We start from the raw sequence: 16,098 nt of genomic DNA, 5'->3' as shown, positions 1-16,098 counted from the left end.
GAGACTTTAGTAGTATTTTTTGTACGAAATTAACATGTTCTAAGAGATGTTCTCATAAGACTGTAGTATTTTTTGTACAAAATGATCAAATGTTCTCATGAGACTAGTAGTACTTTTTGTACCAAATTAACATGTTCTAATGAGACTTTAGTAGTATTTTTTTGTACGAAATTAACATGTTCTAAGAGATGTTCTCATAAGAGATGTTCTCATAAGACTAGCATTTTTTGTACAAAATGATCAAATGTTCTCATGAGACTTTAGTAGTATTTTTTGTACGAAATTGACATGTTCTTAGAGATGTTCTCTTAAGAGATGTTCTCATAAGACTGTGGTATTGTTTGCACAAAATGATCAAATGTTCTCATGAGACTTTAGTATACATAAAATATGTTCTGAGAGTTTAGTATTATTTTTTATACAACATTAAGAGATGTTCTCATAAGACTTTAGTATTTTTGTGCAAAATAAGCATATGTTCTAATGAGAATAATAGTATTTTTTGTACAAAATAACACGTTCTGAGACTTTAATAGTATTTTTCGTACAAAATTAACACGTTTTCTTCAGACTTTAGTGACATTTTTTGCAAAATTAACAGATGTTCTCGTAAGACTTAATTTTTTGCAAAAAAATAACGTTCTCATACAACTTGATTAGTTTTTATTGTACAAAATTAACATCTGTTCTCAAAAGCTTTTGTATTTTTTTTCTCTCCAAAATTAAATGTTCTCATAAAACTTTAGTATTTATTGTCCAAATGGTCCGCATTTGAGGCCAGATAAAGTATTCCATCCTGTTTTTTCTGCCATGAGAACACAGTACAGTGTGTACTTGGAGGCAACTCATTGTGTAGTTTGTGTCAACACAAGGTCTCAATAAATGTGTGTCTATTTGATTTGTGATTGCATCTGCTGCTACAAACTGTATTTACCTGTGTTGACTCAGTTAGTGTCATAAAAGCATTAAAACGGAGTGCTGGAGCGATAGTCAGTCACATGGCCTATTTTTTAGAAAAAGTATTTTAAGAAAATGTCAACAAAAAAAATTTCTTTCTCTACTAGTAAACTGAGCCTCAACACCCGGTGGATGGCCCCAGAACTGCAAGAGTGCCCCTTAGTGGTGGAAAGCATCTGTGACCTTGACGACGTGGAAGTCACTCCAGGTCATTTTCAATCTTGTGTGTTTTTTATTTTTGAATGGTAAAAAAAAAAAAAGTAGAATTAATATGCAGGGAATGCCCTGGATGTGGTGGAGATGATGCAAAGTTTACTGAGCAACCGCTCCAAGCTCAGCTACCAGGAGCTGGAGGTGGTGCTCAGCAAGCTGAAGGAGGTGATGGTTGTCAGCGTGGTGACCTCCATCCTGGGCGAGGCGGTCATCGACACCATCTCGGACATCCTGGAGTCTCGCAGCTTCCTCTTACCCTTCACTAACACGTAACGTAACCGTCGTGTCGACACGGCGAAACACGACGATAGTACAACGTATCTTCTCTGTGGCGTCCTCCAGGATTCTGAACATCACAGAGGCTGTAGGAGACCAATTGGTGGGACAGGAGGACATGTCCAGTCTGGTCGCTCCAGGCGTGGTGGTCTCAATGGTGGACGTGATTTCGGCAGAGTTTGCTGGATTGACTTTTGGAGTGTCTTCTGATGGTCCAGGCTCTGAGCCTGAGGTACGTTCAAACTTGGATATCCGTTTAATGGTCAGAAATCCCCATTACCTAGGGCAGGGGTGTCACTCATTGGAGAATGGGGGCCACATGGAGAAAAATCTTCTCCCAAGTGGGCCGAACAGGTAAAATCACAGTACCGATAACTTAAAAATAAAGGCAACTTCAGATTGTTTTCTTTAAAAATAGAAAAAGAACATTCTGAAAATTCACAAATCACCATGTTTTATTTTTCACCTACATGTTGCAGTTAATAATTTATTTGTCGTTATTTATATTTTCTGAATAAATATAATGTAATAATGTTCATCAGTCAATTCATTGGTGTTAATTTTCAATCTATCAAGATAAAATATATATGAAAGTGAAATTACAGGATGTTATTTATGTAGTTTGATCATTTTCCTCGACGGACGTACTAAATTCCAGAAAACACAGAGTGAGATGTTCTTTGTCTTGTGCGAAACACAAATACATAAAATGACTTAACACATTAAACTGACTAGTAAAACATTTAAAAACACAACAAAACAACTTCTAAAACATTAAAAATGACTCTAAAACATAATAAATGACTCCGAAGAGATGCACAGTGAAATCTAAAACGTAAATTACTCCTAAAACACGTAACAATACTCCTAAAACACATAAAGACTCCTAAAACACGTAAAAAAAACCTCCTAAAAACACGTAAAAAGACTCCTAAAACAGGGGTCGGGAACCTTTTTGGCTGAGAGAGCAAAGAAGCGAAATATTTTAAAATGTATTTCTCCATATAATATTTTTTTAACACTGAACACAACTAAACGTGTGCATTTTTAAGTAAGATCAACATTTCTAGAGTATAGTAGGTCTCGTATTCTTCGTAATAACATTGTTATTCTGAAGCTAACTGTGGAGAGGGTGTGGCCTGCGGGCCTGCAGCGAAGCGGGGTGTTCCCAGGATCGGCCTCGATATCAGCGACCGGTGCGTAAATGGCCCAGCTTGGCCTTGTTATCTAATCACCTGTCGCTCTGTTTATAAGTAGCAGCCAGGAGGAGAGACGGAGTTAGGGCTGGAGCCAGAACGCGAGCGAGAACGAAAGAGAAAAAGACAATTGCTGGAAAGCAACTGAGAGACTTATTGAAAAATAAAATAATATTGTAACCCTGAAACAGGCTCTCATGTCGGTGTTTGGTGGTCTGAAGAACCCCCAGGAGGGCAAGTCCTACGCTAACCAATAATAAATAAATTACTTCTTACCATTAATGCAACTTCTTGAACAAGTGCGGTAGAAAAAGGATGGATGGATTCAAATGCATGAGCATGTTTTATATTTTGAACGTTATTTCTAACACTGTGATTACAAGTGGAATTATTCATTATTTATCGTGTTAAGCAATGTCAGCTCAGATTTATCCGAGACCAGTTGCAGTCATCAAAAGAGCCGCATCTGGCTCGCGAGACCCCTGTCCTAAAACAAATTAAAAACAGAATGAGGTGTTTGCATCCTTTGCGAGCACATACATTTGGTGGCCTTGTAGGTGAACAGCGAACGTGAACGGAAGACCTGAAGGATAAAATAGTTTACGGGTGCGCATCATCAGTAGTGTTCCTCTGGGTTACTGGGTATTTCGGCCTTTAACACTATACACCCTCTCCAGAGGCGGCCAGCTACAGGATGATCAGACCTGAGCTTGCGACCCAAGTCCAATTAGCCATGAAAGTCACCTTGTTGGCAGACATAACATCATGTGGTTTATTTTGTACATGTGTAGCATAATCTACAAAGATACAAATAATTGCTATAGTGACATCTAGTGGACACATTTAGAACAGCAGTTTCTTCCATTCAAAAATTTCAGGTTCTGATCCGGCCCTCGGGCCGTACGTTTGACACCCCTGCGATAGAGGCAAAGAAAACATAATACTTAGTGTAAGGTGTGCATACCCTTTTGAACGGCCTGTAAAACACATAATTTTTGCTGCAATTTCCCACCTGTTGAGTTACAGTAGCATCACAGCCGTAACAGAGGCGGGACACTACCTGTGCGTAAGGCCACTACACAATGTCCTGACCAGGACACTTTTGTGCCCCTCTTTTTGTACTAATTATATATTTTTACAAAACCAATGCATAGATTTTCATCACTAGACTTTTGGGGTTTTGTTCCACAAAAAAAAGTGGATTTTTACAATAATTTCGTACTGATAACGGCCTATTTCTACAAGAATTGAATACGATTTTTAGCAAAATTTACACATAAATGTTCTCACAATACTAGGATTTCGTATAACATTCAGTACATTTTTTTACTATAATTTCTAGATGTTCCCATAAAATGTTTGTGGTATTTTGTACAAAACTTACGGATTTTCTCATAACTTTAGTATGCTTTATTACAAAACCAGTATATTTTTTTTAATAATAATTTATTATGAGTTTGTACAACATTTTCAAATAGATGTTCATACAAGATTTTGCCCAAATTTTACACAAATTTATTAAGATTTGGTACAAAATTTACACATTGATGTTCTCAATAGACTTTAGTAGGATTTTGTACAAAATACTGTAGATTTTACAATTATTTATGAAGATTTCGTACAAAATTTACACATTGTTTACAAGACTTTAGTAGGAGTTTGTACAAAATACATTAAATTTTACTCTAATTTTATCAGGATTTTGTACCAAATTTACACAGATTTTCTCGCAAGACTTTAGTCCGATTTTGCACAAAATTTCTACATTGATTTTTTTTAAGACTAGTATAATTTTGTATAAACTACAATATATTTTTACAAAACATTATGGTTTTGTACAAAAACAGTAATTTGTTTCAATAATTCAGCGTGATTTTGTAAAAAAAAATCATACAAATATTCTCACCGGATTTTAGTAGCAATTTGTTCAAAATAGAGTACATTTCTACAAGAATTTAGTATGGTTTTGTACAAAATTTACACGTTCTCATAAGATTTCGTAGGATTTTATACAAAATGTACACATTGTAATTCTCAAAAGACTAGTATAGTTTTGTACAAAATGCAATACATTTTTTTCACTTATTTATTAAGATTTTGTACAAAATTTACCTATTTTGCAAGGCTTCCGTCAGATTTTGTAAAAACTAAAATAAAAATCACATTGAAATGTTCTCAAAATACTTTAGTATGATGTACAAAATGCATTAGAGTTTTACTTAAATCTATTCAAATGTTGTACAAAACTCACAGATATTTTCGGAATTTGTACAAAATACAGATTCTTTACACATGTTCTCACAAGATTTTGTTCAAAATAGAGTGGCCTAGTGGTTAGAGTGTCCGCCCTGAGTTCGGTAGGTTGGGAGTTCAAACCCTGACCGAGTCATACCAAAGACTATAAAAAAAAAGGGACCCATTACCTCCCTGCTTGGCACTTATGGTAATGGTGAATCACCATAAATGATTCCGGGGCGTGGCACCGCTGCTGCCCACTGCTCCCCTCACCACCCAGGGGGGTGAAAAAGGGGATGGGTCCAATGCAGTGGACACATTTCACCACACCTAGTGTGTGTGTGACAATCATTGGTACTTTATATTTTTACAAGAATTTAAATAGAATTTTTTACAGATAGACTTTAGTATAATTTTGTACAACAGTTGATTTTTTTCCACTTAATTACCAAGATTTTGTACAACGTTTACAGATATTCTTGCAAGAATTTAGTTCGATTTTGTACACAATAATGTTTTCAAAAAGACTTGAGTAGGATTTTGTACAAAATACAGGAGTTTTTTTTTGGAGAATTTAGTCCAAAATGTACATGATGTTCTCACCTGACGGACTGATGGAGGGTGAGCATGATGCCCCATTGTACAAACTACTGGGATAGATTGCCATTGCAAACAGCAGCTTTACAGATGCCGTGTCTGCCGTCGTGGTAAAGACGTGTACTATGACAATTGGTGCTAGAATGCTGTAAAAAAGGAGGCGTTTATTTACAGTTCTGATCAAAATTATTCAACCCCCACACAATTTTGGTGTTTTAGCAAGTTGGACATTTATTCCGTATTTTCTTTATAGTCATATCAAATAAAGATGTGTCAAATAGACAAATGCAACTTAAGTTGTAACACTGTATTATACAAAATACCAAAAAAGAACATTTTTCTTAATATCTCATTGACACAATGATTCAATCCCTTGAAGATCATAACTCTTAAGAACAGAATTTGAATAAGGTCTTTTCAATCAGGTGTTGAAAACACCTGTAGATGTGATTAGAACCATAACGAGCAACAATTAAACTGATTGAAAAAGACTGTGACGCTCAGCTTCTTGTAGATAAATGGTCAATGGTGTATTTGCAACATGGTGAAGTCCAGGGAGTGGTCAAAGAAGTCAAGGTAGGAGGTAATTTCTCTTCATAAGAATGGATATGGATATAATGAAATAGCAAAGACATTACACATTCCAAGAGACACAGTTGGGAGCATAATTCGCAAGTTTAAAGCTAAAGGCACAGTGGAAACACTACCTGAGCGTGGTAGAAAGATGTTGTGTGCGTTCAGTGGTGAAAAACCCCCGGGTAACAGCTGAGGAACTACAACAGGACATTGCAGAGGGGGGAACGCAGGTTTCGTCCCAGACAATAAGGCGCGCACTACGAGATGAAGGCATCCATGCCAGAACTCCCAGGCGCACCCCACTTCTGACTACCAGGCACAAGAAAAATAGACTCCAGTATGCCAAAAATCATCTGGACAAACCCCAAAGGTTTTGGGAAACTGTTCTATGGAGTGATGAGACAAAAGTGGAACTATTTGGGCCTATGAATCAAACTTATGTCTGGAGGAGAAAAAAATGAAGCTTACAAAGAGAAGAACACCTTGCCTACTGTTAAGCATGGTGGGGGGTCAATCATGCTCTGGGGCTGTTTCTCTGCCTCAGGTACCGGGAATCTCCAGCGCGTTCAAGGCATTATGAAATCTATTTCCTAGCAGGATATATTAGCTGCAAATGTCATGAAGTCAGTGACGAAGCTGAGGCTTGGGAGATGTTGGACCTTCCAACAGGACAACGATCCCAAGCATACCTCCAAATCAACATCAGAGTGGTTGCAGAAGAAGGGCTGGAAGACTCTGGAGTGGCCTTCACAGTCGCCAGACCTAAATCCTATAGAAAACCTGTGGTGGGACTTGAAGAAGGCAGTTGCAGCACACAAGCCCAAGAATATGAATGAACTGGAGGCCTTTGCCCAAGAGGAATGGGCTAAAATACCTGTAGATGGTTGCAAGAAGCTTGTGTCCGGTTATGTATCACGTTTGAAGGATGTAATTACTGCCAAAGGCTGTTCTACTAAGTACTAAAGATGCATGTAATTGGGGGTTGAATCATTTTGTCAATGAGATATTAAGAAAAATTTCCTTTTTTGGTATTTTGTAAAATACAGTGTTACAATTTAAGTTGCATTTGTCTATTTGACACATCTTTATTTGATATGACTATAAAGAAAATACGGAATAAATGTCCAACTTGCTGAAACACGAAAATTGTGTAGGGGTTGAATAATTTTGATCACAACTGTATTGAAGTGGATGCACGGTGTAAATAATAGAGACACGGCGTCTATATGAGTACAGGCAATTATTTCAGCAAATATGGAAAATATTTAGTTTGTTGTTCTTGTTTTGTCTGACTATTGTTTATGTCTTAGGTTTTCCTTAACAGGCTCCCTCTTAAAGACACAGTGGCTTTCATCTCCCTGCCCTCCATCTTGCAACACAGCTTCCCATCCGACCAGAGCCCACCGAGGGTCCAGTTTCAGTTCTACGGTGTTCCGCATCTCTTCCGGGTACTCCGATCATAGAATTCCAAGTCTGCCCCTAACCCTCACCACCCAAAAAAAAAGTGATGACTGAAATATTTTGTCTGTTTCTTTTGAGGACAACCACATGAAGCAGATCCTCAACAGCTTTGTGGTGTCAGCCAGTGTGAGCAACACCAGCTGTGAAATAAAAGACCTCCAAGACAACATCACAGTCCTGCTGCAACACCTCCAACCCAGTTATGTAAGAAGAACACACACCAATCGTCACTACTCCACAACTCTAATAAGACTAAATTGCTTTCAGCCACACATGGACACAACGTGCGTGTATTGGAACTTCAATAAAAACAGTAAGAGCTGATTTCAACATGAATTCAATCACTTTGTTGCCCCCCATGGCATGTGTGTGTGTGTGTTGTCCCTTAGATGGACAAGGAGGCTGGGACACTCATGGTTGCACAAAACACGACAGCAGCCGTGACTTCACAACATGCCTGTGTGATCATCTCACACACTTTGGAATTCTTCTGGTACTTCTTATGATACGTTGTACCCACACACACGCACGCACGCCTACACAGAAACATTTCATTGCCTTATGGGTGATTATCCAAAAAATAAAAATAAATAAAATAATTTATTTATATATATATACTGTATAATACAGAGTGCCCCTTTTGTGCTACCAAATACATGCAAGGTTGTCTGAATGATTTGAAACAGAAGTTGGTGCAATTTTGTACAAAATACTAGATTTTAGTAAGATTTTGTACAAAATAAAAACATACTGATCTTGGTTGTGTACAAATTATTAGGAGTGTGGGAAAAAATCGATTCGAATACGAATCAAATCGTTTACGTTGTGCGATTCAGAATCGATTGTCATTTTTAAAAAAATCTAATTTTTTATTTTTATTTTTTTAAATCAATCCAACAAACCACTACACAGCAATACCATAACAATGCAATCCAATTCCAAAACCAAACCTGACCCAGCAACCCATTCAGAACGGCAATAAACTGAGCAGGAGACAAACACGACACAGAACAAACCAAAAGTAATGAAACAAAAATGAATATTATCAACAACAGTATCAATATTAATTATAATTTCAGCATAGCAGTGATTAAAAATCCCTCACTGACATAATCATTAGACATTTATAAAAATAATAAAAAAGAACAATAGTGTCACAGTGGCTTACACTTGCATCGCATCTCATAAGCTTGACAACACACTGTCCAATGTTTTCACAAAGATAAAATAAGTCATATTTTTGGTTCGTTTAATAGTTAAAACAAATTTACATTATTGCAATCAGTTGATAAAACATTGTCCTTTACAATTATAAAAGCATTTTTTTTTTTTTTAAATATACTATGCTGGCATGTCAGCAGACTGGGGTAGATCCTGCTGAAATCCTATGTATTGAATGAATACAGAATCGTTTTGAATCGGAAAAATATCGTTTTTGAATCGAGAATCGAATCGAATCGAAAATATCGATATATTATCGAATCGTGACCCCAAGAATCGATATTGAATCGACTCGTGGGACACTCAGAATTTCACAGCCCTACAAATTATGGTTCATTAGAAAATGAGGTGTTCTTACAAGAACTAAAATACAATTTTCTAGGAAATTGAACTTTTTAAAAAGACTTTAGTCAGATTTTATTACAAAAATGTTGCAGCTAAAGTACATACATACGGTAGATGTTCTCAGTTGTTAGTAGTTCGTACAAACTGAATAAGCTTCTTACAAAGTCATTAGACTTTAGTAGGATTTTATACATTATTATTACAAGATGTTAGTATTGTTTGTGCAAAACAGGTATTTATACAACTAGAATGGGATATTGTACATGTATGACCAACATTCTAACGATGCCTTGTAATTTATCTATCCGTCCATCCATTTCCTACCGTGACCCCGAAGGGATGCTGGAGCCTATCTCAGCTGCATTCGCCGGGGTACACCCTGGACAAGTTGCCACCTCATCACAGGGCCAACACAGATAGACAGACAACATTCACACTCACATTCACACACTAGGGCCAATTTAGTGTTGCCAATCTACCTATCCACAGGTTCATGTCTTTGGAAGTGGGAGGAAGCCAGAGTACCCGGAGGGAACCCACGCAGTCACGGGGAGAACATGCAAACTCCACACAGAAAGATCCCGAGCCCGGTATTGAACTCAGGACTACTCAGGACTTTCGTATTGTGAGGCAGATGCACTAACCCCTCTAGCCAAATTTTTGTTAGATTTTGGACAAAATTAAGATATTTGCACATAATTTTAGTAGAATTTTGTACAAAACCAATAAAAATTTGCTGGAGATTTTCATAGGATTTTGTACAAAATTAATAGATATTGGCACAAGATTTTAGTTTGATTTTTTTTTTACAAAATCAATAGATATTTTGCAAAATATTTCGGTAGGATTTTGGACCAATAAAATAGTTGCTCAAGATTGTGGTATGATTTAGTAAGACATCAATAGAAACTTGAATTGTTGCACAAGATTTTAGTAGGACTTTGTACAAAATCAATATATATTTGCAAAAGATTTTTGTAAGGTTTTGTGCAAAATTCTATTGAAATATGCAAAAGATTTTAGTAGGATTTGGGACAAAAATAGTTTCACACGTTTTGAGTAGAATTTAGTCCAAAATCTAAAGACCAGATTTTTAGGGGGAAATTGTACTAAATCAATTGAAGTTAGCAAAAGATTTTATTAGGATTTTGGACAAAAATCCATCTAAATTTGCAAAATATTTTAGTATAGTTGTGTACAAAATCAATCGACAAAATTTGTATTGGGGTTTGTACAAAATCAATAGAAATGTGTACAAAATTAACAGACATTTGCAAAAGATTTCTGTAGGATTTTGTTTCAGCACACTGCACCTAGTCTTGGATACATTACCCAACCTCCCACTCCTTAATGCTTCATTCACACGCAGGATTCTCACATTAATGAGGCAAAAACTAATCCAGACCTACTGTAGCTGAATATCCTGACGTTCCCAGTAGACTCTAGTTTAAATTTGTACGCAATTTAATAAAGGTTCTTGCACAATTTTAGTAGGATTTTTTGGAAATATGACAAATTTGGCAGATTTTTTTTAAACAAAATGTAGTTTTTCCTTACAAATTGCATAGTTGCATGGTTTGAAAGTTTTAAGATTTTGAAGTTATCACCAGACTGAGCAAGTTTTTTAACATATACAACAAATATATTCTTTTATAATAATTTACCATTTTAGAATGTAAACCAGGGGTAGGGAACCCATGGCTCTAGAGCCAGATGTGGCTCTTTTGATGACTGCACCTGGCTCTCAGATAAATCTTAGTTGACATTGCTTAACACGGTAAGTAATGAATAATTCCGCCGGTAATCACAGTGTCAAAATAACGTTCAAAATATAAAACATTCTCATGCATCTTAATCCAGCCATTCGGTTTCTGCCGCACCTGTTCAAGAAGTCGCATTAATAGTAAGAAGTATGTTATTTATTGTTGGTTAGCTTCAGAATAACAATGTTATTAAAAAGAATACGATACTTATTATACTAAAAAAAATGTTGGTCTTACTTAAAAGTGCACGCATTTAGTTGTATTCAGTCTAACAAAAAATATTATATGGCTCTCACGGAAATACTTTTTAAAATATTTGGCTTGTATGGCTCTCTCAGCCAAAAAGGTTCCCGACCCCTGATGTAACTGATGTAGCTGTTTTTTTGTACAAAATTAATAAGGGTTTTCCCACACAGTGTACATAATTATTCGATAATCGATACAATATCAACTGATATTCTTTTGAAAATGAATAGCGCTACATAGATATGTGTTTCTACTATTGATCACGCTCTTGTATTGGGACCTCATTAGATGCATGTGTACCTAATGTCCAGATTCCGCGTATGGAGACTGTAACGAGCCTTAATGTCTGTGCGTGAGCAGGATGTCTCCAGGGGTACAGTGGACCAGGCTAATGAGCAAGTGTTGACGATCATCACCTACTTCGGCTGTGGAGTTTCAACGCTCTTTTTAGGAATCACGGTCCTCACGTACACAGCTTTTGCGTAAGACTCCAAGATGTTACAATAGGTACAAAAGGATGGACTTTTAAAACGTCTTCTCTTCCACGTCCTCTAGGAAGCTCCGTCGAGACTACCCTTCCAAGATCCTCATCAACCTCTCGCTGGCGCTGCTGGGTCTGAACCTGGCGTTCCTGCTCAACTCTTGGCTGTCCACCTGGGGTTTGGAAGGCCTCTGCGTGGCCGCCGCAGCAGCGCTCCATTACTTCCTGCTGGCGTCCTTCACCTGGATGGGACTGGAGGGCGTCAACATGTACTTCGCCCTCGTCAAGGTCTTCAACGCCTACGTGCCCGCCTACATACTCAAGTTCTGTGCTCTGGGGTGGGGTGAGTTAAAGGCGGCAACTTTTGAATACTGAGGGGAGTCAGACATGTTTGTCATCGTGTTTCCAGGCCTCCCCTTGGTCATTTGTGTGCTAGTGTTCGTTGTCAACAGAGAAGCATATGGCAGCCAACTCTACCCGGATGCTTCTACCAGCCTGGAGCCACTTGACAACTTGTAGGTTGACATTGAGTGTTTACAAATAGAGCGGAAAATAATAATTTATTTGATACTGATTTTACCACCATTATGTCTACAGCTGTTGGCTTCAGGATGACGTCACTTTCTACGTGTCTGTCGTTGCCTACGCCTTACTGGTGTTCCTGTTTAATATTGCTGTAAGTCATACTTTGTATCTATTACTAGTTAGCAGTTTTAACTTATCCTACATGAAAGCGTGGATTTCCCTTTGAGATTCATTATAGCATCTGTTAAAAAACACCTTTACTGGCCACATTAGGGAAGCTTACATACTCTAATATACATCACTTTTGGTGTGATGTGATTGTAGTATGCAGTGGTGTGGACTAGACCTAGTCTTCAAATATTAGATTTACAAAATGTATTACACATATATGTATAATGTTATCATATATTTTTGAATATATACTGTATTATTTAAAATATTTTTTTAACTGAAAATTCACAACATAAATATATTGATATAATCATTATGACCTAAAATATTGGAAATGTATTATTTTAATTCCAATATATTAAATATAAGTATTTAATTGAAAGTTATATATACTATTAGTACTACCCATAATTAATATGAAAATGAGTATTTAAAGTATCCACCCATCTATTTTCTACCGCTTGTCCCGTTCGGGGTGGCGGGGGGTACTGGACCCTATCTCAGCTGCTTCGGGCGAAAGGCGGGGTACACCCTGGACAAGTCACCACCTCATCGCAGGTCCAACACAGATAGACAGACAACATTCACACTCACATTCACACACTCGGGCCAATTTAGTGTAGCCAATCAACCTATCCCCTGGTGCATGTCTATAAAGTATAATTAAAAAACAGTAATAATAAAAGTGTATAAAATACAATTCAATACAATTGTATTGTATTACGTATTTTGCAATGTACTACTATTAGTATTACTTACACTGGGCAAGATTTAAAGAAAAATACTGTAGTGTTAATAATGTATTCAAATAACACACTATAATTCAATCTTGAAATTGCTTTTTATTACTAATACCAGTGATGATAAATAATAGTAATAAATGTTATTAAAATATAAATCACACCCAATAAAATACTTAGGTAATATCAAATAAAGTAAGATAATGACATCTTTTTTATTGAAATTACAAAATAATAATACTAACCCCCACGGATGTGGTTAATGATAAGATATTAATGGTTGCCAATAAAATTCAGGAATGATTTTTTTCTTTAAAAGGATTCAATGTGAAACGCTTCAGTGAGTTGAAATCAATTCAGTAACGTTTTAGCCAAAAAAATTCAACCTGTATGACTGTGAAATAAATACTGCATATTTGACACTACAGTTGAAGTTTCCTACATTCCTATTATTTCTTGTAAAGGAATTGTGTAAAAATGAATTATGGATACAAACAAGCAAGTAAACAACAATTAAAGACCCAATTAATTCACAGCTTATTTGAATAACATTTTAAAGAGTAGATTTACCTGTTAAATTAAGTTCCACCGACCCAGCCATACAGTATCTGTTCTACGCTCTGGCGTCGCAGATTACTGACAGCATCCCAGGTGTGCAGATGCATGTATGTCCCTTCATACCTGTTGATAACGTTGGCCCCCAGCTTCCTAATTTTCATAGCCTCCTTGATCCATCTTTTCTAATTATTTATTTATTATGAAACAATTTTTCCAGTTGCGTGTTGTGTGTCACACTTTCTGTTATTGTATTCCGAAAATCCGCTATTATGTGCTCCGCTATCATTTCTGTTTTTTCGGTTGCGTCTTTTTTGGCCTACATTGTTGTGTCGTTTTTATTCATTTTGGCTTTTGCAATAGAGCTGTAGCTGAAAGTTGTTGTGTTGTAATTAATTATATTGTCTTGTGGCGGGTGCGTCTGTCATGACCTTTCTTAGTAGGTATCAGCCATTTTTGTTTTGATGGTGCCACAGACAGGCGAAATTGACTTAACATCTTTATTTCTAAACGTGTAAAACTTCATATGAAGTCTTCTGTTCTTAAATCCATATGTTTTCCTTTTTGTTAAAATCAGTCGATTACCTTTTAAAACGACCTTGGATATATACTTATCTTCCGGAATGCACCCCTACTATCCCCACTAATATAATCAATTATAGTAATATGTAAACTATTCAGCATTATTTTAGTAAGATGACATGTCTTTTTTTATTGTAATTAAATAAATAAATGATAAATGGGTTGTACTTGTATAGCGCTTTTCTACCTTCAAGTTACTCAAAGCGCTTTGACACTACTTCCACATTTACCCATTCACACACACATTCACACACTGATGGAGGGAGCTGCCATGCAAGGCGCTAACCAGCACCCATCAGGGGCAAGGGTGAAGTGTCTTGCTCAAAGACACAACGGACGTGACGAGGTTGGTACTAGGTGGGAATTGAACCAGGGACCCTCGGGTTGCGCACAGCCACTCTGTCACTGCGCCATGCCGTCCCCATATATTACAACATAACAACACTAACCCCACTAATATTTAAAAATGGGAATATTTTAACAACTCACAATTCGATTCAGAATCTATTCTTGATTCAACACAATTCTAAATTCAAACCAATTTTCGCAATATATTATTTGGTATAAAACAATTATAATAAAACCTTCTCAAAACAGGTTACTAAAGTTCCTCTTGGCTGCTGTCATATACGCAGGAGTTTGTGTGGATATTTGCCAAGAAAACATCTTTGATTGTTAACATTTTTTTTTTCTAATAATACTAACCCCCATGGATGTAACGATCACGTTTAACAACGATCCGATATTAGAGATTTAGAATCGGTATGAATAACAATCGCTATTTTGGATGTGCCGCTGGGATAGGCTCCAGCACCCCCCACGACCTTGAAAGGGACAAGCGGTAGAAAATGGATGGATGGATGGACTTTGGATGTGAATAATTTTTTTCAACACCTCCAACAATTAATGCACCTCTCTTCTGAATACCATCAAATACAGGTTTTTGTGGTGGTCCTGATCCAGATCCGGCACATGCAGGCCAACAGTCCAGCTGGAACCCGTGGAGGACTGATGCACAACCTAAAGGGTGTTGCTACTCTGACTTTGTTACTCGGACTCACGTGGACTGTGGGTTTTTTTACTTTTGGGCCAGCCCGATTGGTTCTTCTGTACATGTTCTCCGTGCTTAACAGCCTGCAAGGTAAAGGTAACACACTTTGCGGCCTTAAGTGACGGTGGACGCTGCTGTAGTTCCATTATTTAGTTTTTGTTATCTTTCCAGGAATTTTCATCTTCCTCTTCCACTGTCTGATGAAGGAAACTGTCAGAAAACAGTGGAGGATCCATCTGTGCTTAGGGAAATTTCGACTTGAGGAGCACTCTGGTACTTTTTCCCAGGATTAAGTCAGTCCACAGGAGATGTTATTGAATGTTGAACCTGTCGTCTTTCAGAGTTGAGCCCCTCTGCATCCGTTGCTAAATCCAGACAAAGGGTTCCGTCGGTCCACTCAGTCAAATCCAGCGCCACTGACAGCACCTCGGCGTACTCCGAGTCCAGCCAGAGGGGCTGGTCCTGCAAGATACTTGACCTGGGTGAGGACCACCACTGATTATGTGTTAAGACTCAATGGGAGTTAATGCAGTTTCTTATTAGGATATTTAAATCAATCCTGCAGGTCTTTTTATGAATCCCTTGACTTTCCCACGTGCCCAGATGAGCTATCCAGGTGCGGGCGCCGTGCCTAACCCTACCACCAGGGCTATGGAACCCCCCCACTCAGCTGTAGAACCCAGTCGACACTGAAAAGCTTATGTAATTCTCCCTAATTGTATCATGCAGCGCTCTTGTTCATTGTTTCGGCTAAATGCCACATTATGAAAACATTGCATCAAGGAGCCTGGAGCAGGAGGAGCCTGTTGCCAAGCAACTGGTGAAAAGACATTGTGACCAAGAAGCACATAAAAACGCATGTGACATGATACAAGTCTGATTCGTGTTGCTTTTTCTAAACTTTAGG

General features: G+C 37.4%; 1 protein-coding gene across 1 annotated transcript in view; it reads left to right on the top strand.

Moving 5' to 3' along the window:
- Positions 1 to 16,065, top strand: part of LOC133551700 (adhesion G-protein coupled receptor G4) — a 31,459-nt gene extending 15,394 nt beyond the window's left edge. Inside the window, exons 15-29 of the mRNA XM_061898684.1 lie at positions 1,065 to 1,165; positions 1,235 to 1,439; positions 1,513 to 1,678; positions 7,361 to 7,498; positions 7,590 to 7,715; positions 7,779 to 7,824; positions 7,901 to 8,004; positions 11,447 to 11,568; positions 11,642 to 11,910; positions 11,977 to 12,082; positions 12,165 to 12,243; positions 15,080 to 15,281; positions 15,363 to 15,464; positions 15,533 to 15,673; positions 15,757 to 16,065. Of these exons, the coding sequence (XP_061754668.1) occupies positions 1,065 to 1,165; positions 1,235 to 1,439; positions 1,513 to 1,678; positions 7,361 to 7,498; positions 7,590 to 7,715; positions 7,779 to 7,824; positions 7,901 to 8,004; positions 11,447 to 11,568; positions 11,642 to 11,910; positions 11,977 to 12,082; positions 12,165 to 12,243; positions 15,080 to 15,281; positions 15,363 to 15,464; positions 15,533 to 15,673; positions 15,757 to 15,884 (2,035 nt within the window). The 3' untranslated portion in view covers positions 15,885 to 16,065. The remainder of the gene's footprint in view (positions 1 to 1,064; positions 1,166 to 1,234; positions 1,440 to 1,512; positions 1,679 to 7,360; positions 7,499 to 7,589; positions 7,716 to 7,778; positions 7,825 to 7,900; positions 8,005 to 11,446; positions 11,569 to 11,641; positions 11,911 to 11,976; positions 12,083 to 12,164; positions 12,244 to 15,079; positions 15,282 to 15,362; positions 15,465 to 15,532; positions 15,674 to 15,756) is intronic.
- The last annotated feature ends 33 nt before the right edge of the window (positions 16,066 to 16,098 follow it).

Source organism: Nerophis ophidion, linkage group LG04 (genome assembly GCF_033978795.1).
Source record: "Nerophis ophidion isolate RoL-2023_Sa linkage group LG04, RoL_Noph_v1.0, whole genome shotgun sequence".
In the NCBI taxonomy this organism is placed as follows: domain Eukaryota; kingdom Metazoa; phylum Chordata; class Actinopteri; order Syngnathiformes; family Syngnathidae; genus Nerophis; species Nerophis ophidion.
This window is presented reverse-complemented; position numbering and strand designations above follow the sequence as displayed.